Source organism: Bufo gargarizans, unplaced genomic scaffold, assembly GCF_014858855.1.
Source record: "Bufo gargarizans isolate SCDJY-AF-19 unplaced genomic scaffold, ASM1485885v1 original_scaffold_1069_pilon, whole genome shotgun sequence".
Taxonomy (NCBI): Eukaryota; Metazoa; Chordata; class Amphibia; order Anura; family Bufonidae; genus Bufo; species Bufo gargarizans.
Genome location: NW_025334223.1, coordinates 152,326 through 178,627, shown reverse-complemented (window position 1 = coordinate 178,627; position 26,302 = coordinate 152,326). Strand labels below are relative to the sequence as shown.

The following is a 26,302-nucleotide window of genomic DNA, read 5'->3' as shown; positions in this document are numbered from 1 at the left end:
TAACTTCGGCCTTCCAACTCACCACCTCATATGCGACGTACCCTGAAGGTGGAACTCCACCTTGCACATGCTGGAGAGACTGTGAGAGCTTAAGGTGCTGATGGAAGAGGATGTGGCAGCGGAGGAAGAGTAGGAGGAACATGGATCATTCCCACGGTTATCAGGCCAGTCGTCCACAGGTGACTCAGAGGTTGGGTTCCTGCACCGACAGCGGCCAACTGTCCAGCCAGGGCATAGTTTTGGAGGATGAGGAGGTTGATGAAGAGGAGGAGGAGAAGGAGAATCCCCGTTCACATCAGGATGGCACCAACCGAGGACAGCTTGTCATTGCTTCTGGGCAGCCTGGCACACATAAGTGACTACATGCTACAGTGCCTGCGCAACAACCGCCAGTGCTGATTACTGTGTGGCCACCATGCCGGATCCCCGCTACAAGGACAACATGCTGTCCTTACTTCTGTCACTGGAGAATGAACGGAACATGCGCAAGTACAAGCGGACCCTGGTAGAGGCGCGATTAATGGCATTCCCACCTGACAGCAGGGGCTCAGTGGAAGTACGAGACAGAGGAGGAGGAAGTCGCCAACATAGCAGGGGCACCTTCAGCACCTCAGAAAGGAGGGTTAGCATAGTCAAAATGTGGAAAAGCTTTGTCTGCATGCCACAATATCCTACACCACCATCTGATACGGACCATCCTAGCAGGAGGCTGCCTTTAAGCAATATGGTGGAACAGTACTGACTGATGGGTCTGTGTTCTGTCTTCATACACGTTCACACACTGTGCAGTCTGACATTCAGCATAAACCATTCCTGTCTTCCAAATAAGAGGACTGTTTTTTTGTAGTCTAACTTGTTTATTAGTAAAACAGAATTGTTTGATTGGTAAAACAGGATTGTTTGGTAAAACTACAAGAATACAAATAACATGTATAAGTATTAAGCATAGCATGGCATGTACTATAACATTACATTAACACTGAAGCACATGGTAAAATGGCTACCTGTACATGTCTAGCTAACAGTAGTAACAACTCCCTGAGTAACAATTACAACTAGCTGAACAGCTCTACATAACACAATATCCTATACAAGGATGGTGGAGATTAAGAAGGAGATATGCAAAAGTACAGCTCTGCTGATGTGTCCTGGAGACTGGAGACTTCTCTTTCCCAGGATATTTTTCACTCCCACATTGCAGTGCACCACCCAGAATGCAGTAGTCTTTGTAACAGAAAAACAAAGTGTAATACAACTTAACACCGTTAGATGGTGCTATAACCACACTAACCACTTGAGAAATACCAAGACTCTGGCAGAATGAACTAGAATTATTTTCTAACCCTGATGGGCAGAACAGTCTGCCCCATTTAACTTCTGGGTCTCCAAATTGGGCACATAGAAACATAGAAACATAGAATGTGTCGGCAGATAAGAACCATTTGGCCCATCTAGTCTGCCCAATATATCTGAATCCTATGAATAGTCCCTGGCCCTATCTTATATGAAGGATAGCCTTATGCCTATCCCATGCATGCTTAAACTCCTTCACTGTATTTGCCGCTACCACTTCTGCAGGAAGGCTATTCCATGCATCCACTACTCTCTCAGTAAAGTAATACTTCCTTATATTACTTTTAAACCTTTGCCCCTCTAATTTAAAACTGTGTCCTCTTGTGGTAGTTTTTCTTCTTTTAAATATGCTCTCCTCCTTTACCGAGTTGATTCCCTTTATGTATTTAAAAGTTTCTATCATATCCCCTCGGTCTCTTCTTTCTTCCAAGCTATACATATTAAGGTCCTTTAACCTTTCCTGGTAAGTTTTATCCTGCAATCCATGTACTAGTTTAGTAGCTCTTCTCTGAACTCTCTCTAGAGTATCTATATCCTTCTGGAGATATGGCCTCCAGTACTGCGCACAATACTCCACCATCTATTATTTTAGTCACCCAGTCAAAAAAATCTATAAGATTTGTTTGACATGATCTCCCTGAAGTAAACCCATGTTGTTTTTCATCTTGCAATCCATGGGATTTTAGATGTTCCACAATCCTATCCTTTAGTAGGGTTTCCATTAATTTGCCTACTATTGATGTCAGACTCACTGGTCTATAGTTGCTCGATTCCTCCCTACTACCTTTCTTGTGAATGGGCACGACATTTGCCAATTTCCAATCTTCCGGGACGACTCCTGTTACTAATGATTGGTTAAATAAATCTGTTAACGGTTTTGCCAGCTCACCACTAAGCTCTTTTAATAATTTTGGGTGTATCTCATCAGGCCCCTGTGACTTATTTGTCTTCACTTTAGACAGCAAACTTAGAACATCTTCCTCTGTAAAGACACATGCATCAAACGATTTAATAGTCATCCTTTCTAGTGGAGGTCCTTCTCCTTCTTTTTCTTTTGTAAAAACTGAACAGAAGTATTCATTAAGGCAGTCGGCTAGCCCTTTATTCTCTTCTACATACCTTCCGTCCTTTGTTTTTAATTTAGTTATTCCTTGTTTTAATTTCCTTTTTTCATTTATATATCTGAAGAATGTCTTATCCCCTTTTTTCATAGACTGAGCTAGTTTTTCTTCTGCCTGAGCTTTAGAAGTTCTTATAACTTGCTTGGCCTCTTTCTGCCTAATCTTGTAGATTTCCTTATCTTCATTGCTCTGGGTTTTTTTATAATTACAAAATGCTAGCTTTTTATTTTTAATGATTTGGGCCACTTCTGCTGAGTACCACAGTGGTCTCTTCCTTTTTTTGCTTTTACTGACAAGTCTAATGCAATTTTCTGTTGCCTTCAATAATGCACATTTTAAGTAGTCCCATTTCTCCTGGACTCCATGTAATCCGTTCCAGTCTGATAAGGACTCATTTATGACTAATTTCATTTTTGAAAAGTCTGTTTTTCTAAAATCTAAAACTTTTGTTTTTGTGTGGTGGGACTCTTTCACAGTTCTTATATTAAACCACACTGACTGGTGATCACTAGATCCCAAGGTTTCGCCTACAATGACATCATATACCGAATCCCCATTTGTGAATATCAAATCCAAAATGGCCTCCCTCCGGGTTGGCTCCTCAACCATTTGTTGTAGGGATAACCCCAGTAGGGAATTTAGAATATCTGTACTCCTGTTAGAACTTGCTATTTTGGTTTTCCAGTTTATATCTGGAAGATTGAAATCTCCCATAATGATAACTTCTCCTTTCATTGTCATTTTAGCTATTTCTTCAACTAGTAGATCATCTAGTTCTTTAACTTGATCAGGTGGTCTATATATCACACCTACACGAGTTACTGCATGATTAGCAAACTGCAACGTAACCCAAACTGACTCTATGTTGGCCTCACCAACTTGTATTAGGTTAGATTTAATGCTATCTTTCACATACAGGGCCACTCCTCCTCCTTTCTTGTCTTCTCTGTCTCTTCTGTATAAAGAGTACCCTGGTATGGTTATGTCCCAGTCATTTCTTTCATTAAACCATGTCTCCGTAACAGCCACTAAATCTACATTCTCAGATGCCATTATTGACCCAAGTTCATTGATTTTTTTACCTAAACTGCGAGCATTTGTAGAGAGGACTCTGAGCTTATCATTTCTTAACCTCTGTGCTTCTGACCTGTTCTGGCATTGTTTCGGGGGGCAATTGGACTCTTTTATTTACACTCTTTTGCCCCCCCCCCCCTTCCTAGTTTAAATACTCTTTCGCAAATTCTTGGAGTTGTTCACTAAGTACATTTGTTCCTTTGAGAGAAAGATGCAAACCATCTTTTTTGTACAGTTCCTTTCTATTCCAAGTAGAGCTATCATGAGAAACAAAGCCAAATCCTTGCTCTTGACACCATTTACCAAGCCATATGTTGAACTCCTTTATGCGCCTCTGCCTATCATTCTGAACATTATGCACAGGCAGAACTTCAGAAAATGAAATGGTGGATGCAAAATCCTGTACGTCATTACCAAGTGTGATAAAAGATTTTTTCACCTCTGACACTTCATTGCAAGCCAGGTCATTTGTCCCTAGATGGACAAGAACATCCACGTCCCCTTCCTGCTTTGCTTGCTTAACAATATTAATAATACGTCTTCTATCTCTTCTAGCAGTAGCCCCAGGGAGACATCTCACAAAACCATTTTCTTTAAGCTCCACACTTCTTATGATTGAATCACCCAGCAACAGCTGCTTCCTTTGAGACTTCACTTTATCTTTTTTGTCCTTGGCTGCAGTCTTGCATACATTAGACATAGGAGTCGATGGTTTCTCACCCTCTGTGCTTGAGTCCATATCCATGTTGTCCTTACATTCTGAGAGTGCTGCAAATGAATTTTGGAGAACCACCGACTGTGGGACATGTCTTCTATCCACCACTCTAAGTCTTCCAGAACCTACAGTAACCCATCTGCCATTTCTGGGGGTCCTCTGTGGCAGTGGCATTGCAGCAGTCCTAGCTGGAGTTTGTTTAACATGGCCTGAGTTTGCCCTTTATGCCTTGGCCTGCCCTGTGGCAAATGTATTGTCCGTACGTGTGTTTAGCACAGCGAGGGGGGGGGGGTTGATCACGGACAGGCACATCTGCCTGTCCACAGCCAATGTGGACAATCTCATGTTCATTAAAATGAACCAGGCATGGATCCCACAGGACTTGTCCGTACGTACCTTGGCCAGAGTAGAGAGATATACCGGCCGAATCCAGCCATTGTTATACTCCAGCGTAGTTTGTGCGTTCTCGTTGCTATTTCCCAATGTTTTGGGGCTTCCACAAACCAAAAAGCAAACAAAAAAATAAGAAAAAAATAAAAAACTAAATACAAAAGTGGTGACCTCTTCCACCTCTTCCGCCTGCACCGCCATGTCTACTTGCAACGCCACATCCACCTCCTCCATCTGCACCGCCATGTCCGCCTCTTCCGCCTGCACCGCTACGTCAGTTGTGACCTCCGCTTCCAGGCTCAAGATATTATGTCTTATAGTTGGCAGAGTAGAGTAGTATATGGGCCTCACCCAGCCATTGTTATTCTGCAGCACAGTTTCTGCATTCTCTTTGCCATCTTCCAATGTTTGGTGGTTGACAGTTACCAACACCCCCCCCCTTCCCAATTTTTTTTTATTAACAATTGTAATAAGACAACCCATATTGCATCCATCCAAGTAATGTGGGAGAGGAAATTCTTCTGTGTAGCGTATCTGTGAAAATCATCAATTATTTGAAAAAATTAGGAACACCTCCCGTTTTCCGTCTAACTGTTGTAGGAGAGGAAATTCTTCTGTGGAGTATGTGTGTGATACTCTGGCAATTTTTTGAAATTTTGAACACCACTTTGGCATCCATCTTACTGTAGTAGGATAAAAATTATTTTAATATATAGTCCCCAGATAGGGGACATGTGAGATCTATAACTGAGACAAAATATTTTACCCAGTTTTAACCCAGGACATACAAGCACCAAACTGTCACGTCATGGCCCTTAGCAACCTGACACAGAATTGACGGACACAAATGAAAAAAAAAAAAAAACTGAAGAGTGTTGGCTTCTTCCTCCACCTCCGCCGCCTCTTCCACATACACCTCCACAGCCTCCTCAACTTCCTACTCCATTTGGACCTCCGCCTCTTGATTTTTTATTTTTATGTATTTTATGTTATTTTAAGTAATTTCCCTATCCACATTTGTTTGCAGGTCAATTGTACTGCTCTTACGCCCACTTTGGAGCCTTTTGCAGCCCTTTAGCCCTTTCTATGACTTTTTTACACCCATTTTAGTGCCCCAAAGTTCGGGTCCTCATTGACTTCAATGGGGTTCGTAGTTCGGGTCAAGTTCGGAACCCGAACTGAACTTAAAAACAAAGTTCGGTCGAACCCCTCGAACCCGGTCATCCAGTGGTCTGCTTATCCCTACTCATCACATATAGTATGTGGTATATTTTGTGTGGCTCTGTATTGTCTGTACGTGGTATGCATATATATTGCATGTATAGTATATATAGTATATGTAGTATGTGGTATATTTTGTGGTATATATAGTACGGTACATGGAACATGTGGTTCTGTATTGCCTGTCTTGACTTGTGCACAGGTCTGTTTCTTTTTCATTGTTTTTTTTTTATCGCACTGCAATTCCTAGAAGATTATGTCTCAGTTGACCTAATTCATGTATTTCAAGGAGCCCTCCCTGGAATCTCCAGATACTGATTATTCTACACATGAAGGTATAAAATGGTTATATTACCGAGCTTTTTTTCATTATTTGACTATTCCAAGTGTGATTTTTTTTATTTATTGTAAGGTCAGAATATGGTGTAATTTGCTGTATTATCTGCACGTTCTGCACATCAGAGATAAACTGCACTGAGCTAAAAGGAATCCTTGTCTCCACCTTTAACCCCTTTACTAAGGTATGGTCCATGCTTCATGGGTTCTTCCTAGATTGTTTTCCTGGCAGTAAATGTACTATAGGATCCACATCAAACAACTGGTTTCCATGTTCACTACTTCAGAAGGAGCCTCAGCTGCGTCTCAGGGTGTAAATAGCCTGAAGCAGGATGACACACGTAGAAGAGTGACCCAGCTCTCAGGTAAATCTGCATTTCATCTCAATGAGTCCACTATAACCCTGGGTTCACACCTGAGCGTTTTACAGCGCGTTCCAACGCGCTGTAAAACGCTCAACAAGGAGAAACCAATGATTCCCTATGGGAATGGTTCTCACCTGGGCGTTTTACAGCTCGTACGATCGCGCTGTAAAACGCCCGACGCCCCAAGAAGAACATGAGCTTCTTTGGGGCGTCTTGTCGCACGTTCCCGTACATAGACTTTCGGGAACGCGCGACAATAGGCGTTCGCTTGTCTCTGTATGCGCGATTGTAAACGCCGATACAATCGCGCATACAGAGCGCTCCATCGCGAACGCTGAGGTGTGAACCCAGGGTAACAGAGAGCAGACTCTGTATGTTCAGTGTGACTGGATAGAACAAGGACCTTACACTGGAAACATGAGCTGAATTTATGGAGGATAAAAACACATTGAGCGGAGAGCCGACAGTCAGAGACAAGGGTAAGGCAGAGTCAGAAGTCAGATAAGATGCAGGGTATGGTGTCTGGACATGGTCAGCACATCCAAACAAAATGTAGTAAATGTACCAGTGTGCAACTCCACCATGCAAAAGGAAAGAAGCATAGAAGATCCAGCAAATTGTGATCAAATTGTGAGAACTAGGAGGTGATCTCATGCAGATAAGACCCTACACTAAGGGCACGGCCACATGGTCAGGTTTCCTGATGCAATTTTGGAAGCCAAAATCTGGAGTGGATCATAAAAGGAGAGAAAATATAAGGACAGATATGACTTCTCTTTTTTGAATTCACTCCTTATTTTGGCCTCCAAAATTGGATGCAGAAACCTGTGGCTGTACCCTGAAGAACTCACCTCTGCTAGGTCCAAGTCCACAAATGTACTCAGGGCAGGTAGGATCCAGAGATAATGCTGGAAGTAAAAAACAGCCTTGTATAGATTGGGGGAGTTCAAAACCGAGACCGAGACAAAATTTGCACAAAGGTCTTCAAAATATATATGTATATTCAAAATAGCAGTAATGATGTACATAATAAACCGTAAATTCAATGTTTGCAGGTGTCTCAGCAGCTTCAGAATGCTGCTCGTCTTTTGGGCTCCTTAGCCTTTTGCACTGTGTGCACCTGCATGTTTATCTCACGTTGATAAGCAAAATCCAGGGCACATTTGGAAAGATGAATACTCAACGTAGCTGGTGTGCCCTGGGTTTCTCTTATCTACATTACATGGTTGAAGAATCCTTCTTTTGGTTTATCTCAAGCTCTTTGGAGGAGCTGCATGTTCTGTACTAGTGCGCATTGAACTGTACATGTATGGTGGGTCGGAGCCTCTAGCTTGGTCATGCACTCCTCCTTCTATCCAAGGCTGTTTTTTTAGAACAAAATATAGCTGGATCTCACCTGCATCTGTTTGCTGTAGGGTCCCATATCTACAAGGTTTTCTTGATGGGACAGAAAGGCTCACAAATAATCTGTGCACAAGAACCTCACATACATGTGTACAGTGAACATATGGATGGCAGTAAGATAAGGCATGATAATCCATATACAGAGAGCTGCTGCACCATGTGTGATTACTCCGGTCAGGGAAGGGGATTCTCTTGACTTCATACCTCTATATACTAAATCTGATGGGGAAACAATGAGATACTGAGCTGTAAAAATAACACTTGAAAATTACAAAAAAACAAGTGTCAGGCAATGAACAAACCAAGGAAACTGGCAGATTTCAGCTCTGAAGCCAGAAGAAATATAAATAAACCTCTGAAGTAGATTTATCTCAGAAACAATACAGGATAAGTAAGCAAAGTATGTGGTGACTCCACCAGAATAGTGAGTGCAGCTCTGCAGTATAATAAAGGATGTAAATCAGGATCAGTGCAGGATAAGTAATGTATGTACACAGTGACTGCACCAGCCGAATAGTGAGTGCAGCTCTGCAGTATAATACAGGATGTAACTCAGGATCAGTACAGGATAGGTAATGTATGTACACAGTGACTGCACCAGCAGAATAGTGAATGCAGCTCTGAAGTATAATACAGGATGTAACTCAGGATCAGTACAGGATAGGTAATGTATGTACACAGTGACTGCACCACCAGAATAGTGAGTGCAGCTCTGGGGTATAATACAGGATGTAACTCAGGATCAGTGCAGGATAAGTAATGTATGTACACAGTGACTGCACCAGCCGAATAGTGAGTGCAGCTCTGCAGTATAATACAGGATGTAACTCAGGATCAGTACAGGATAAGTAATGTAATGTACTGTATGTACACAGTGACAGCTGAATAGTGAGTGCAGCTCTGGAGCATAATACAGGATAATACAGGATTTCTGGTAACTTAATATTAGCACAAGATTCAAATTTTATTTAGATGATTTCTATCAGTAATATATATAAATATATATATATATATATATATACACTCACCTAAAGAATTATTAGGAACACCATACTAATACAGTGTTGGACCCCCTTTTGCCTTCAGAACTGCCTTAATTCTACGTGGCATTGATTCAACAAGGTGCTGATAGCATTCTTTAGAAATGTTGGCCCATATTGATAGGATAGCATCTTGCAGTTGATGGAGATTTGAGGGATGCACATCCAGGGCATGAAGCTCCCGTTCCACCACATCCCAAAGATGCTCTATTGGGTTGAGATCTGGTGACTGTGGGACCATTTTAGTACAGTGAACTCATTGTAATGTTCAAGAAACCAATTTGAAATGATTAGAGCTTTGTGACATATTGCATTATCCTGCTGGAAGTAGCCATCAGAGGATGGGTACATGGTGGTCATGAAGGGATGGAGATGGTCCGAAACAATGCTCAGGTAGCCCATGGCATTTAAACGATGGCCAATTGGCACTAAGGGCCCTAAAGTGTGCCCAGAAAACATCCCCCATACCATTACACCACCACCACCAGCCTGCACAGTGGTAACAAGGCATGATGGATACATGTTCTCATTCTGTTTACGCCAAATTCGGACTCAACCTTTTGAATGTCTCAACAGAAATCGAGACTCATCAGACCAGGCAACATTTTTCCAGTCTTCAACAGTCCAATTTTGGTGAGCTTGTGCAAATTGTAGCCTCTTTTTCCTATTTGTAGTGGAGATGAGTGGTACCCGGTGGGGTCTTCTGCTGTTGTAGCCCATCCGCCTCAAGGTTGTGCGTGTTGTGGCTTCACAAATGCTTTGCTGCAGACCTCGGTTGTAACGAGTGGTTATTTCAGTCAACGTTGCTCTTCTATCAGCTTGAATCAGTCGGCCCATTCTCCTCTGACCTCCAGCATCAACAAGTCATTTTCACCCACAGGACGGCCGCATGCTGGAGGTTTTTCCCTTTTCACACCATTCTTTGTAAACCCTAGAAATGGTTGTGCGTGAAAATCCCAGTAACTGAGCAGATTGTGAAATACTCAGACCGGCCCGTCTGGCACCAACAACCATGCCACGCTCAAAATTGCTTAAATCACCTTTCTTTCCCATTCTGACATTCAGTTTGGAGTTCAGGAGATTGTCTTGACCAGGAACACAACCCTACATGCATTGAAGCAACTGCCATGTGATTGGTTGACTAGATAATCACATTAATGAGAAATAGAACAGGTGTTCCTAATAATTCTTTAGGTGAGTGTATATATAGTAGGGATTCGCTCTGGTAGGCAGGGTGAGCGGACGCAGTATAGAGGCAAGAACACGGTTGTAAAGTAAAAGTTCAGTGTTTATTCACACAAAAAGCAATAAAGCAAAAAAAAACACTGTGCAGAGTCCTTGTGTTAATTCACACCACATAAAGTCCACAGCACAAACATGTCACCTGGCAGACTGTTTTGTCCATGGCAATCCACAGCCGTCCACAGCAGGCTTTAGGGCGCCTGATTTTCAGCGTGCGGCTCTCCAGCACGCTACCAACTGGTTGGAACCCAAGACCACAGTGCTTCACAGCTCCACTATGAAAATGCAGGGTAATCCACACACAGCTGTGACTGCTGGCTGGGTTTTTATTCTCAGCCCAAAACCTGGCCTGGAATGTGGGGAACAGCCACCCACCCTGCTCTTTGGCTGCTCCCAATAAGAACCGTCCCGGATCGGCTTTACAGCCACACTAAGTAAAAACACTGTGTCAGCCAGCCTAGCTGCTGCTAACACACTAAACTACTGTTTCCTAATGACAGACCCCTGTGCCTTCCTACAGTATATACAGTACAGACCAAAAGTTTGGACACACCTTCTCATTCAAAGAGTTTTCTTTATTTTCATGACTATGAAAATTGTAGATTCACACTGAAGGCATCAAAACTATGAATTAACACATGTGGCATTATATACATAACAAAAAAGTGTGAAACAACTGAAAATATGTCATATTCTAGGTTCTTCAAAGTAGCCACCTTTTGCTTTGATTACTGCTTTGCACACTCTTGGCATTCTCTTGATGAGCTTCAAGAGGTAGTCACCTGAAATGGTCTTCCAACAGCCTTGAAGGAGTTCCCAGAGATGCTTAGCACTTGTTGGCCCTTTTGCCTTCACTCTGCTGTCCAGCTACCCCCAAACCATCTCGATTGGGTTCAGGTCCGGTGACTGTGGAGGCCAGGTCATCTGGCGCAGCACCCCATCACTCTCCTTCATGGTAAAATAGCCCTTACACAGCCTGGAGGTGTTTTTGGATCATTGTCCTGTTGAAAAATAAATGATGGTTCAACTAAACGCAAACCGGATGGAATAGCATGCCGCTGCAAGATGCTGTGGTAGCCATGCTGGTTCAGTATGCCTTTAATTTTGAATAAATCCCCAACAGTGTCACCAGCAAAGCACCCCCACAAGTCTCTTCTGCTTGTTGCCTGTCCTTAACAGTGGTTTCCTAGCAGATATTCTACCATGAAGGCCTGATTCACACAGTCTCCTCTTAACAGTTGTTCTAGAGATGTGTCTGCTGCTAGAACTCTGTGTGGCATTGACCTGGTCTCTAATCTGAGCTGCTGTTAACCTGTGATTTCTGAGGCTGGTGACTCGGATGAACTTATCCTCCGCAGCAGAGGTGACTCTTGGTCTTCCTTTCCTGGGGCGGTCCGCATGTGAGCTAGTTTCTTTGTAGCGCTTGATGGTTTTTGTGACAGCACTTGGGGACACTTTCAAAGTTTTCCCAATTTTTCGGACTGATTGACCTTCATTTCTTAAAGTAATGATGGCCACTCGTTTTTCTTTACTTAACTGCTTTTTTCTTGCCATAATACAAATTCTAACAGTCTATTCAGTAGGACTATCGGCTGTGTATCCGCCTGACTTCTCCACAACGCAACTGATGGTCCCAACCCCATTTATAAGGCAAGAAATCCCACTTATTAAACCTGACAGGGCACACCTGTGAAGTGAAGACCATTTCAGGTGACTACCTCTTGAAGCTCATCAAGAGAATGCCAAGAGTGTGCAAAGCAGTAATCAAAGCAAAAGGTGGCTACTTTGAAGAACCTAGAATATGACATATTTTCAGTTGTTTCACACATTTTTGTTATGTATATAATTCCACATGTGTTAATTCATAGTTTTGATGCCTTCAGTGTGAATCTACAATTTTCATAGTCATGAAAATAAAAAAAAACTCTTTGAATGAGAAGATGTGTCCATACTTTTGGTCTGTACTGTATATATATATATATATATATATATATATATATATATTGCATCATTTTCTGTCATTTACTGAAATCTCATTTTGGCAATCAAAACAAACTAAAGTTTGTGAGAGATTTAGATATAGAATTTATTAGAAGAAAGAAAGAAAAGGAGGATTGATTAAAATGTTTTTTGTTGAGGTTAGGCTACTTTCACACTTGCGGCAGGACGGATCCGACAGGCTGTTCACCATGTCGGATCCGTCCTGCGGCTATTTCGCCGTGCCGCCGGACCGCCGCTCCGTCCCCATTGACTATAATGGGGACGGGGCGGAGCTCCGGTGCAGCACGGCGGTGCACGGCGAAAGACGCCAGACTAAAAAGCCTGACATGCAGTAATTTTAGTCCGGCGGCCTTTCGCCGTGCACCGCCGTGCTGCACCGGATCCGCAGGACGGATCCGACATGGTGAACAGCCTGTCGGATCCATCCTGCCGCAAGTGTGAAAGTACCCTAAAGAATCTTTTCTGTTGTTTAATATCACTAACATCCAGTTTTGCTCATGTGGACAGTGGTTACAGAGTCCGTCTTGGGAAGACAGAGAATATTAAAAAGGGTGTCTTTCTGACAAATAGAATGATTACAGCTCAATGTCATAAAGAAACATCATTACACTGAATACAATGGGGGAGATTTATCATGAGAGGAATTTTTTAAGTAAATTTTGCAAAAGCCTGTGTTGCCATAATTTTGGAAAATGTAAAAAAAAGTCATAGAAAGAATGCTAAATTTGGAGCATCTACAGGTCTAGCTTTTCTGTCCTGAGATTTTACTACACTTTAGGCTCTACTCCTTTATTCATTAGGATTGTGACTAGGGATGAACGAACCGGAACTGCAAAGTTCGGGTTCGTACCGAACTTTGCGAGTTCGGGGACTCAGACCCGAAACGGACTTTTTTTTACTGAAGTCTGGGTTCTGGTTCAGTGTTCAGGTGTTTGTTTAATTACTTTATTATTTTCTGCTCTAATATGGTTATATCAGAAAATAATGGCATTCTTAAGACGGAATGCAAAAGGGAAACCTTTAGACGCTTTCCGTTTTGCATTCTGCCATAATCTATGGGCAGCATAACGGATCCGTCCTGGTTTCAGTTATCTAGGACAGGACTCTATTATGACGAAATGCAAAATGGATTACCTCTAAATGTTTCCCTTTTGCATTCTGTCTTAAGAATACCATTATTTTCCAATATAACCATGTTATAATGGAAAATAATAAAGTGAAGTTCGGGTCCCCATTCCCTTTAATGGGGTTCGGGGTCAAGTTTGGGTCCTGTTGAGGAAGGGTTGAGACGTATGCATATATATCCATGCATGCCTGCAAACACGTGCGGGCATGTATGGTATATATGCATGCATTAACCACCGCATCATGGGATGATGTGCGCAGATGTGCCCAGCATCTGCGCAAGTCTGCCCATGGTGATCCCCAGGGGCTCCTGGTGGGCCCTGTGGGATATATGTGATATGTAGGGGCTTGTGCCCCCTTATAATGTAGGGGCTTGTGCCCCCTTATATAATCATGTGCCCCCTTATCATCTGTGCCCCCTTTAGATATATATGTCCCTAATATTGGTGTATACATGTGTATGGATGTGCCCCATGCATACATACACATGTATATGATACAATATTCCCCCCCCCCTACACCTGAAACCAGGTGCATCGGTGTGAATGTGCCCCAAGCATTCACACCGATGCAATCTGGCTAATTGCATCAGAATGACCGGACGAGGGTCCGGTCATCCTGATGGATACAAAGAGCTCAGATTCAACAGAATCTGAGCCCTTTGTTGTAATTACCTCCAGCTCGGCTGTAGATAATTACGCATGATAGAAGAAGGGAAGAAGCCTCCCCTCCTCCTATTATGCGCATTCCGACAGTGTGATTACTATCGCACTGTCCGGAATGCTAGGTGCTGCAGGCGGGAGATCAAAGGCTTCTCCCGCCTGTCTGTTAGAAGCGCGTCCCCGATGTGATGCGGGCCGGCGCAGTGACGTCATATCACTGCGCCGGCCCACGTGGATGATGGGCGGCGCGGCGCGGGAGTGCGGGCCGCCGGGGATAAATATCCGGCGGCCCCGGCACTCAAGTAAGTTAGGATCGGGACCCCCCACCTTGAGCAGAGCGCCTCCTGCGCTCTGGAGAAGAGCCCCGACCGGACCCCCACCTGTATAGGAGAGCGCATCCTGCGCTCAGGAATAGAAGCCCGACCGGACCAGACCCCCCTGGACGAACGAGCAATCCATAAGTATCATCCCCTCAGTACCCCCCCCCCCACTATCCCACCAACGCCTTAACCCCTTACCCCTTTCATACCCCTGCTGTGCCCCTGATTTGCCCTGTTCAACCCCTATCCCACCAACGCACCACCTCCCCTGATTAACCCTTTCCCTGCCAGACCTTACCATACCCCTTAACCCCTACCAGGCCAGGCATATAACCCTGATTCCCTGCCTTGGTTGTGTCTGATTACCCTTAACCCTTCCTGATTCCCCTGAGTTCCCCCTGCATTCCCTAGTTAACCCCTGATCCCCTGGAATACCCCTGGTTACTACATTTGCAGGGTATTAACCCTTGCATTACTGGGTAGCCCCACTATACTGTATTTGTGTCGGAGGCCTGCATACACCCCTGCAGTGCCACCGTTAACCCCCGTCGTACCTTAGGGATAGAATTAGTCAGGTGGTTGGGTTGTTAATATACTTGTATGTGTGAACTGTATAGTTAGTTTATGGGTGGAATTTGGGAACGTGTAGTGTAGTTTAGTATTGTATATTTAGTGCTGTATTGTTAGTGTATTGCGTGTGTAGTGTATTGTTAATAATAAATACTGTTATATTTGTACCCTTTGTGTAGCGTGTACTTGTTAGCGGTAGTGGGTTAGTTAGGCGTATGCAGCTAGCGTAGTGATTAGTGTAAAGTATAGCGAAGATATTGTGTTATTTATTATATAAAGGTATAAATAGGCGGAGTCATCAATAGACGGCTCCTCCTATTTATGAATATTAATTATCAATATTTGCATAAATATTGGTGATTAATATTCCCCCTTTACAGGTCCCAAACTGAAACTTTGACCTGAATGTTCAGCTGAACCTGGAGAACCTGAACTTCCACGGGTTTGTTTATCCCTAATTGTGAAATTTTTTGCAACTTCTTAATAAGACACACCGTCACAGGGGATAAATCTGGAGTAATTCATATTGACAGGCTAACCACATCCACTTTCCCACCGACTTATCAAAGTGTTACCATTTGAAACCAGACTGCAGGAGAGCAGTTTAATTATCACAGTGGCCAGAGCAGATGGACATTGTATCTCATGTCTCAGGTTTGATGCTTTTTTACCATTAGGAAAATATTTTAATTATAACAAAAAGATAGTGATATACACTTTATTAACATTCATTGCTTCCTTTGTCTTCTCCAGATGGTCTTGACAAATAACATCACCTCTGTTATCCTTCTGGGAATTCCTAATCTTCAAAACTTCACATTTCTGTTCTTCTCTCTACTAGTTTTTATATACTGTGCAACCATTTCTGGAAACCTTCTCATCTTGTTCTTGTATTTAGTGAGTAAATCCCTTCGATCGCCCATGTACTTCTTCATTACTCAGCTTTCACTCTGTGACCTCCTGCTCTCTACAGATATTGTCCCCATCCTTCTTCATACCATTCTGTATGGAGGGACCACTATGACTCTTCCCAGCTGCATCATCCAGTTTGTTTTCTTTGTCATCTCAGAGTCCTCGGAATGTCTTCTTCTGTCAGTGATGTCCTATGATCGGTATCTGGCCATCTGTAACCCCCTTCGTTATAACTCCATCATGAATAATACGTTTTGTGTGACATCAGTAGATATAATTTGGTCGGTTGGCTTCATAGTGACATTGTGTTATGTCATTTTAATAAATAATTTGTATTTCTGTGGACCACACGTTATTGACCATTTCTACTGTGATATTGAACCTATCCTGCAGCTCTCTTGCTCTGATACATCCAAAATTCGCATCCAAATTCCTATACTGAGTTTTTTCTTTGCAATGTTACCTTTTATAATCATTGTGATGTCCTATGTCTACATTGTCATCGCCATCCTGAAGATTCAATCCAATACCGGAAGACATAAAGCCTTCTCCACTTGTAGCTCCCACCTCGTTGTGGTTTCCTTACTTTATGGGACAATATTCATTGTTTACATGTTTCCTACAAAAGGACAATCTCTGCTCCTGAGTAAGGTCTTGTCTCTGATGTATACGGTCCTGGCCCCACTGCTCAATCCTATCATATACATCCTGAGGAACAAGGACTTCAAAGAAGCTTTTCAGAATGTTAAGTATGTTATAAAAGAGTCCATTCACAGTGTGTTTTCAGTGTAAGGCTACTTTCACACTGGCATTTTGGCATGACGGATGCATGCGGTTGTATTATTGTAACGGCTTAGTTTTTGCAGATCCATGACAGATCCGCCCAAAACACGAGTGTGAAAGTAGCCTAAGTTGGGGGGTATACCCCAGGGGTGGGGGGGGATCTCCAATCATATACAGTATCCTTGTCGAATGCCTCCAACATATGCCACCAGAGCACCACACATGACTCGTAGGCTCCCATGCTGAATAAAACAAATTATACTGATATATCCTTTGGCTAAATAAGGGTTTATGTACATTTTGACATCCTGTATTATAATATTGATTATCTTTACATAGTGGCAACAATGGAAAAAAAAAAAAGAAATGAATTAAAAGTTTAATGTTAATGAACTGTTCTCAGGATAAGCCATCAATTTCTTTTTCCTAAGAAGTGGTAATAAAACCCCACTACACCCTACGGCAGATAGTTAAGAGAGTCTCCCTGTTGATAATTTGTGTGAGAGCTTTAATAGTTTGGGCTGTCGTGGGGAAAAGTTTGGGGACGAGGTTGGTGACCCCATGCATACCTTTGTTGATGGTGGTGGTAATAGTGGCGCCCATAGCCACAGCAATGACGGTTGGGTGCAGAGACAGTGGCAGTCTGGGAAAACACACAGCAGGGGAAAGTGTCTAAAGAAGCCACCCACCATCTCACAGTCTGATAAAAGCTGAAGGGAGGATGAGGACTTTGATGACGATTGTGTGCTGGACAGGACCTGGGAGCTGAATCGGGGTGCCTAGAAGGAGGCAACATCAGAGTAGGAGGGTGATGGTGGCAGCAATAAAGAGCAGAGGACACATATATCCCAAAGAACAGCCAGAGCCACGTCTGCTTCGGGTTTTGGTGATGCCACTGAATCTTGCAGTACCCATGGCACAAGTATTTTTAGATTGGGGTGCAGGTCAGGTAGTGTTATAAATAGGGATGAGTGAATCGAATTCGGATGGTACATAGATTTCTACAGAACCTGTTCTGTTACACGCTGATACAAGTATGGCCCCCTGACAGAGTAGGCTATCTGCATGTCTCCAAGTCCAGAGATACAGCTTTGGCATACTGGGGTGAAAAAACCCTCTAATATACTGCACATCTGGTATTAGACATGCATAGGTGACTGTCACATTTAGGCCACAAATACCGCTGTCATATAGAGTTTAAAAAAATAATAATAGAGTGCAATACCCTACATCAGGGTTTTTATTGGCAGTTATTTATTTTTAACACACTTAACCACTTTTTACTTTGCTTTGTGAACGCTAACTATTAGACAAACACCTAAAAGGGACGCGGTCATGGTCGTGGTGTTGGTGGAGCCTCTGGTGCAGGGAGAGGACGTGGCCGTTCTGCCACAGCTACACGTCCTACTGAACCTACTACCTCAGGTCCCAGTAGCCACTAGAATCTACAGCGATATTTGGTCAGGCCTAATGCCGTTCTAAGGATGGTAAGGCCTGAGCAAGTACAGGCGCTAGTCAATTGGGTGGCCGACAGTGGATCCAGCACGTTCACATTATCTCCCACCCAGTCTTCTGGAGACAGCGCACAGGTGGCGCATCAAAAACCATGCCCATCAGTCTGTCACATCACCCCTGTGCATATAGGGGAACCTGTCTGACCCTTAAGTCATGCAGCAGTCTCTTATGCTGTTTGAAGACTCTACTGGCAGGGTTTCCCAAGGGCATCCACCCAGCCCTTCCCCAGCGGTGGAAGACATAGAATGCACTGACGCACAACCACTTATGTTTCCTGATGATGAGGACATGGGAATACCACCTCAGCACGTCTCTGATGATGACGAAACACAGGTGCCAACTGCTGCGTCTTTCTGCAGTATGCAGACCGAAAAGGAGGTCAGGGAGGAAGACTGGATGGAAGACGATGCAGGGGACTATGAGGTCCTAGACCCCACATGGAATGAAGGTCGTGCCACTGACTTTCAGAGTTCGGAGGAAGAGGCAGTGGTGAGACTGAGCCAACAGCGTAGCAAAAGCGGGAGCAGGGTGAAAAACAAGAACAGCCGTCGCCAAAACTGTTCGCCTGCTACTGGCCACCGTCAACAGGGACCGAGCACACCAAAGGCAGCTTCATGGAGTTCCCTGGCATGGAACTTCTTTACACAATGTGCTGACGACAAGACCCGAGTGGTTTGCACGCTGTGCCATCAGAGCCTGAAGCGAGGCATAAACGTTCTGAACCTTAGCACAACCTGCATGACCAGGCATCTACATGCGAGACACGGGCTGCAGTGGAGTAAGCACCTTCAAAACCAAGAAAGGGCTCAGGCCCCTCCTGCTCCCTCTTCTGCTGCTGCCTCGGCCTCTTCCTCCGCCTCTGGAGGAACGTTTGCACCTGCCGCCCAGCAAACAGAGGATGTGCCACCAACAACACCACCTCCATCACCAAGCATATCCACCATGTCACACGGAAGCGTTCAGCTCTCCATCTCACAAACATTTGAGAGAAAGCGTAAATTCCCACCTAGCCACCCTCGATCCCTGGCCCTGAATGCCAGCATTTCTAAACTGCTGGCCTTTGAAATGCTGTCATTCAGGCTGGTGGAGACAGACAGCTTGAAACAGCTCATGTCGCTTGCTGTCCCACCGTACGTCGTTCCCAGCCGCCACTACTTCTCCAGGAGAGCCGTGCCCTCCCTGCACAACCAAGTATCAGATAAAATCAAGTGTGCACTGCGCAACGCCATCTGTGGCAAGGTCCACCTAACCACAGATACTTAGACCAGTAAGCATGGCCAGGGACGCTATATCTCCCTAACTGCACACTGGGTAGTGGCGGCTGGGCCCCAGCGGAAGAGCTGTTTGGCGCACGTCCTTCGGCCGTCAAGGATCGCAGGGCATCATTCTCTGCCTCCTGTTGCCTCCTCTTCCTACTCGGCTTACTCCTCCTCTCCTACCACCTCCTTATCCGGTCAGCGACAGACCTTCACCACCAACTTCAGCACAGCCAGGGGTAAACGTCATCAGGCCATTCTGAAACTGATGTGTTTGGGGGACAGGCCCCACACCACGCAGGAGTTGTGGCGGGGTATAGAACAACAGACCAACGAGTGGTTGCTGCGCGTGGGCCTCAAGCCCGGCCTGGTGGTGTGCGATAATGGGCAAAATCTCGTAGCAGCTCTTGGACTAGCCGGTTTGACGTACATCCCTTGCCTGGCGCATGTGCTGAATTTGGTGGTGCAGAAATTCATTCACAACTACCCCGACATGTCAGAGCTGCTGCATAAAGTGCGGGCCACCTGTGCGCGCTTTCGGCGTTCTCATCCTGCCGCTGCTCGGCTGTTTTCTCTACAGCGTAACTTCGGCCTTCCCGCTCACCGCCTCATATGCGACGTGCCCACCAGGTGGAACTCCACCTTGCACATGCTGGAGAGACAGTGCGAGCAGCAGCAGGCCATAGTGGAGTTTCAGCTGCAGCACGCATGTGTAAAACGCACTGCAGGACAGCACCACTTCACCACCAATGACTGGGCCTCCATGCGAGACCTGTGTGCCCTGTTGCGCTGTTTCGAGTACTCCACTAACATGGCCAGTGGCGATGATGCCGTTATCAGCGTTACAATACCACTTCTATGTCTCCTTGAGAAAACACTTAGGGCGATGATGGAAGAGGATGTGGCCCAGGACGAGGAGGAGGAAGAGGGGTCATCTCTAACACTTTCAGTCCAGTCTTTTAGAAGGATTTTTGCAACAGCAGAGGCCAGGTACAAATTTGGCCAGCCAGGGCCCACTACTGGAGGAGGAGGAGGAGGATGAGGAGGAGGAGGAGGAGGATGGTGATGAAGCCTGTTCACAGCGGGGTGGTATACAATGCAGCTCGGGCCCATCACTGGTGCGTGGCTGGGGGGATACGGAGGACGCAGACGATACTCCTCCCACAGAGGACAGCTTGTCCTTACCTCTGGGCAGCCTGGCACACATGAGCGACTACTCACTGCAGTGCCTGCGCAACGACTGCAGAGTTGCCCACATTTTAACGTGTGCTGACTACTGGGTGGCCACCCTGCTGGATCCCCGTTACAAAGACAATGTGCCGTCCTTAATTCCCTCACTGGAGCGTGATCGGAAGATGAGGGACTAAAGGCGCACGCTGGTAGACGCGCTCCTGAGAGCATTCCCGACTGACGCCGGGGGACAAGTGGAAGCACAAGGCGAAGGCAGGGGAGGAGGAAGAGGTCGCCAACGCAGCTGTGTCAGCGCCAGCACCTCAGAAGGCAGGGTTAGCATGGCCGACATGTGGAAAAGCTTTGTCACCTTGTCGCAATAACCAGCCCCAACTGCTGATATGGAGCGTGTTAGCAGGAGGCAGCATTTGAACAACATGGTGGAATAGTACCAACCTGTGCACACACCTACAGGTACTGACTGATGGTTCTGTCCCATTCAACTTCTGGGTCTCCAAATTGTCCACATGGCCAGAGCTTGCCCTGTATGCCTTGGAGGTGCTGGCCTGCCCTGCAGCCAGTGTACTCTCTGAACGTGTATTTAGCATGGCAGGAGGCATCATTACAGACAGACGCAGCCGCCTGTCCACAGCCAACGTAGACAAGCTAACGTTCATCAAAATGAACCAGGCTTGGATCCCACAAGACTTGTCTGTACCTTGTGCAGAATAGACATTTATACCACCATCAAACATACATTCTTGTACTCAAGTCAAGTGCAATGATTCTTTGTTTTTTGTTTTTTTTATTTGTCCCAATATTTTGGGGGCTACCCTACCCCAAGAAAAAAAAAAAAAAAAAAACATTGTTGGCTACCTCCTCCTCCTCCATTGCTGCCTTCACCTACAACACCACATTTACCGCCTCCTCAACCTCCGACTCCATATCCACCTTCTTCTTTGAGTTGCAGGTTAATAATTTGTAATTTTTAGTTATTTTATTTCATTTTAAGTTTTTTCCCTATCCACATTTGATTGCAGAGCAGTTGCCATGCTCTTAAGCACATTTAACTGCCTTTTACATCCCTCTAGCCCTTTCAAGGACTATTTTAGAGCCATTTTAATTTAAAAAAGTGTCAATTTTAGTGCCCTAAATTGAAAAAAATCTTATTTTCAATTGTCGGGTGACATTTTACCATTTTTGGCGTATACAAACCCCTGCTGTGCCTGGGTGACAGGGGCCTAAATCTCTCAAAATACTCTGTTCTATTGCTGGGTGACATGAACCCCCTTTTGCCGTGAATGAACCCCTGCTGTGCCTGGGTGACAGGGGCCTAAATCTCTCAAAATCCTCTGTTGTATTGCTGGGTGACATGAACCCCCTTTTGACGTTGTTGTAGAATTATTAATAGTTGTAATCTGCTTGCATCAAAGTTTGTGTAAGGAAAGGCTAATACCCTTTCCCTCAGCCGCAGTCAGAGGCAGACACAGGTGTTACCATCTTGCTTGAATTCTTCTGAGCAACTCCTCCCTGCCCAGTCTGTTTCTTTTATTTACTCACAAAAGGTGTAAAAGGGGCTGGCCCATAACAAGGATGCAGGAAGTGATGACATACAGGAAGTGAGACTTGTCAAAAGACAGGGAAGGGCATCAACGTTGCTGTACAGACAATGCACACACCCCATCCCTGTATAAGGAAGGATGAGTCATGTCCATTGTCTGAGCAGCCAGGCGGCCTCCCCCATCCCCCACCACTGTCAGCATGGATCCCATTCAATACTGCTCAAATCGACCAGTATCTAGTGAAGATCATTCTATTGGTTCTAATAGGTTTGAGACCATCTGTGAGACATTGCTACGGCTATTGTCAGTATACGGTACGAGTATACCGACAAGGCAGATATGCATGTCTTAAAAGCAGATATGTATCCAGAAAGGGATAGCGAAGCCGCAGCAGAGGTATAATATGTATCTCTCGTTATGCAGACTTCACTTCTCTAATGTGTATAGACATTTGAAGGGAAGAAGCCCAGTGCATTGCACTTAGTGCTCACAAACCAGCAAACGCCCCCCTACACACTGAGAACACGTCTCCAAGCCCATGAGAAGGTTTTCATACTGACGGTTTTACCACTGGTCCCGATTCAACCCAAGTACCCTCTGCTAGAGCGTTCTTCGGCTAAATCCGACACAGGGAGACAGATGACAATCTATAAAAACACACACACATCCTAAGATAAAATGTCCTGCATAATAAAATTTCCACAACAGTCCCTCCTCTTTGTCATATGCTCCCCAGTGTCCCTCGATGAATCTCGATCTTCTTCTTGTCTACGAAAAGTCCTGAATCCATAAAACAAAACAGATGATGGAAAACAGAAAGTCAATCTTGACACGTAGCTTCTTTTCTTCGGGAGGTGACTTAGGAGGTGGCGTTTCGCGTTGGTCGCCGGCTGGTTTGGGATCCTCTGCATCTGGTCCATGGTTTGGTCTTCAGGGCATCTTGTCTGTTCGGGCTTCGGTAACTCGGTCGATTAGACATCAGGAACATCTCACTCCGGTGTATAGAAGGAATGGAAACAAAAAAACATAAGTACATGTCCTATTTCCTTTCGCCCGGATCCAATGGAAAACCAGTGAGCCCCAAGACCTCCCAAAGCTTTAAAAAGGATTCTGACCCTCACTAGTCATAGCTCCGCCTCTGCCCTGCTCCTGTCAGTATGGGCCTGACCCTTGTCAATGGTGTCTGCTAGCCAGGCATAACCGTATACCTTCCTCACAACTGGAGGATCCCACATCTACGGGTCGCCTAGCTGCCCGGACACCCATACAGGATTAACAAGCGAGGAGCAGGAGCCAGAGCTAATATTAAACCTATAGCTGATATTACCCTCTAGGAATGTATCGTTATGTGCTATCAACAAATGCCTCCTTGTAACAAATAAACAAAAGTGATACTCTGCATTCTTTGACTTAGTTGAGCAGCTTCTTGCAGTGACCGGTGTGGATCCAGTTGTCTCAGTCCCTCGAACTTCAGAGAGGTTGGCGTCTCCTGGAATCAGCAGCACCTGGAATGGCCCAAGATATCTCGGCTCTAGTACCGTCCTCGGATGTTTCTTTAGCACGACCCAATCACCTGGTTGACTAGAATGAACACTGGTTATTGAGTCTGGGTCCGGGAGAAACTCCCGAACCCGGTGGTGGACATCGGGTGATAACCCGTGGGGCTGCCTGGGGGCATACCTGATGGAATAAAAGGGTTACAGCGGAACATTCAGGCCATGGATCGGCTGTGATTTTTACCTTCTTTGCAAAAATCTGACCCAAGTACCATCAAAGAAAAGGCAGTTATGATGGTTCTCAACGTAATTCCCTACTAGGTTAGAAATTGATTGACATTTGAGGTTAGAATGGTTAGTAAAAAGTTTGAAGATCGTTGTTTTCGGCACCACTTTTCCCCCTTCTCATCGTCCTTAAAACCAGGATGAAGAGAAGCTGGATTAAACATGGTGCATCGTCTCAAGGTTAGATGGAGAGATGAGGGAAGGATGCGAGGGAGAGATAGAGAAAGAGAAAAGCGCTTATATTGGACTCTGCAGCGGGACGGGAGTACATGACAGTGTTAGTTTGCACTGTCGGGGACTTTTGAATGCCCTGTTGCTGGAGATCGATGGATTCGTGCAGGCACAGTTCTGCTTTCTGGAGGGAACCATGGCTTTGGAGTCTAGTGGGGAATTTACGGACAAAATTTTTCGGTCCCTTCTTTGGGGATGGTCCACTCTGAACCTACAGTCCCTTGGTGCCAATCTTTGAGGGGCTTAACAACTCCTCTTCCATAGATGGATTTCATGTACTGCTTGGCTGTCCTATAGTCAGAAGTGGTACCATTCTGTTCCCTAGATTTCCCTAAACCCATGCTCGAGCCTTCTAAAAGTAGGTGCGTCCACCTCCAGTGTCCTGCGACCTACGCTTGGACTGTCCCGCGACACACGCTTGGATGGCTGCTACTCCCCTTCGTCCGCCTCTGAGTTGCCCTAGGGTTTCTGGCACCGACACACAGACTCCGTTCACCCTCGTTAGACCCCAGGAAAAGGAGTAATCAGTGTGAGGAAAAGGGCTCTCGCCGACACACGGCGGCCCTCTGAGTCTCCTAATTTGATATACCAGCCTTGGTTTTGGCACTGAATAGTAACCTGACCACAGGATAGGGCTTCCAATTGACCTGGAGTGGAAAAAGGGGTGCACAGAGAACACACAGTACCTTCTGTGGGGACGAGGGGTGCACAGGAAACAAACACACAGTACTCCTGTGGGGAATGGGGTTACTCACACAGCTATTGGTATGCCCGGGTGATATACAGTACAGACCAAAAGTTTGGACACACCTTCTCATTCATAGAGTTTTCTTTATTTTCATGACTATGAAAATTGTAGATTCACACTGAAGGCATCAAAACTATGAATTAACACATGTGGAATTATATACATAACAAAAAAGTGTGAAACAACTGAAAATATGTCATATTCTAGGTTCTTCAAAGTAGCCACCTTTTTCTTTGATTACTGCTTTGCACACTCTTGGCATTCTCTTGATGAGCTTCAAGAGGTAGTCACCTGAAATGGTTTTCACTTCACAGGTGTGCCCTGTCAGGTTTAATAAGTGGGATTTCTTGCCTTATAAATGGGGTTGGGACTATCAGTTGCATTGTGGAGAAGTCAGGTGGATACACAGCTGGTAGTCCTACTGAATAGACTGTTAGAATTTGTATTATGGCAAGAAAAAAGCAGCTAAGTAAAGAAAAACGAGTGGCCATCATTACTTTAAGAAATGAAGGTCAGTCAGTCCGAAAAATTGGGAAAACTTTGAAAGTGTCCCCAAGTGCAGTCACAAAAACCATCAAGCGCTACAAAGAAACTGGCTCACATGCGGACCGCCCCAGGAAAGGAAGACCAAGAGTCACCTCTGCTGCGGAGGATAAGTTCATCCGAGTCACCAGCCTCAGAAATCGCAGGTTAACAGCAGCTCACATTAGAGACCAGGTCAATGCCACACAGAGTTCTAGCAGCAGACACATCTCTAGAACAACTGTTAAGAGGAGACTGTGTGAATCAGGCCTTCATGGTAGAATATCTGCTAGGAAACCACTGCTAAGGACAGGCAACAAGCAGAAGAGACTTGTTTGGGCTAAAGAACACAAGGAATGGACATTAGACCAGTGGAAATCTGTGCTTTGGTCTGATGAATCCAAATTTGAGATCTTTGATTCCAACCACCGTGTCTTTGTGCGACGCAGAAAAGGTGAACGGATGGACTCTACATGCCTGGTTCCCACCGTGAAGCATGTAGGAGGAGGTGTGATGGTGTGGGGGTGCTTTGCTGGTGACACTGTTGGGGATTTTTTCAAAATTGAAGGCATACTGAACCAGCATGGCTGCCACAGCATCTTGCAGCGGCATGCTATTCCATCCGGTTTGCGTTTAGTTGGACCATCATTTGTTTTTCAACAGGACAATGACCCCAAACACACCTCCAGGCTGTGTAAGGGTTATTTGACCATGAAGGAGAGTGATGGGGTGCTGCGCCAGATGACCTGGCCTCCACAGTCACCGGACCTGAACCCAATCGAGATGGTTTGGGGTGAGCTGGACCGCAGAGTGAAGGCAAAAGGGCCAACAAGTGCTAAGCATCTCTGGGAACTCCTTCAAGACTGTTGGAAGACCATTTCAG

At 45.0% G+C, this 26,302-nt stretch overlaps 1 protein-coding gene across 1 annotated transcript; it reads left to right on the top strand.

Moving 5' to 3' along the window:
* The first annotated feature begins 415 nt into the window (after window positions 1–415).
* LOC122922934 (olfactory receptor 472-like) lies at window positions 416–16,643 on the top strand. Its single transcript, XM_044273703.1, has 2 exons — window positions 416–505; window positions 15,693–16,643. Exons 1-2 carry the CDS (start codon window positions 416–418, stop codon window positions 16,641–16,643), a joined length of 1,041 nt encoding a protein of 346 aa, XP_044129638.1.
* Window positions 16,644–26,302: the final 9,659 nt, after the last annotated feature.

Excerpts from the sequence above, each read along its gene's own strand:
- LOC122922934 (XM_044273703.1), top strand. The coding sequence starts at position 416 with ATGCCGGATCCCCGCTACAAGGACAACATGCTGTCCTTACTTCTGTCA. Across the intron at positions 506-15,692 it reads GCAAGTACAAGCGGACCCTG|ATGGTCTTGACAAATAACAT; the intron begins GTAGAGGCGCGA and ends TGTCTTCTCCAG.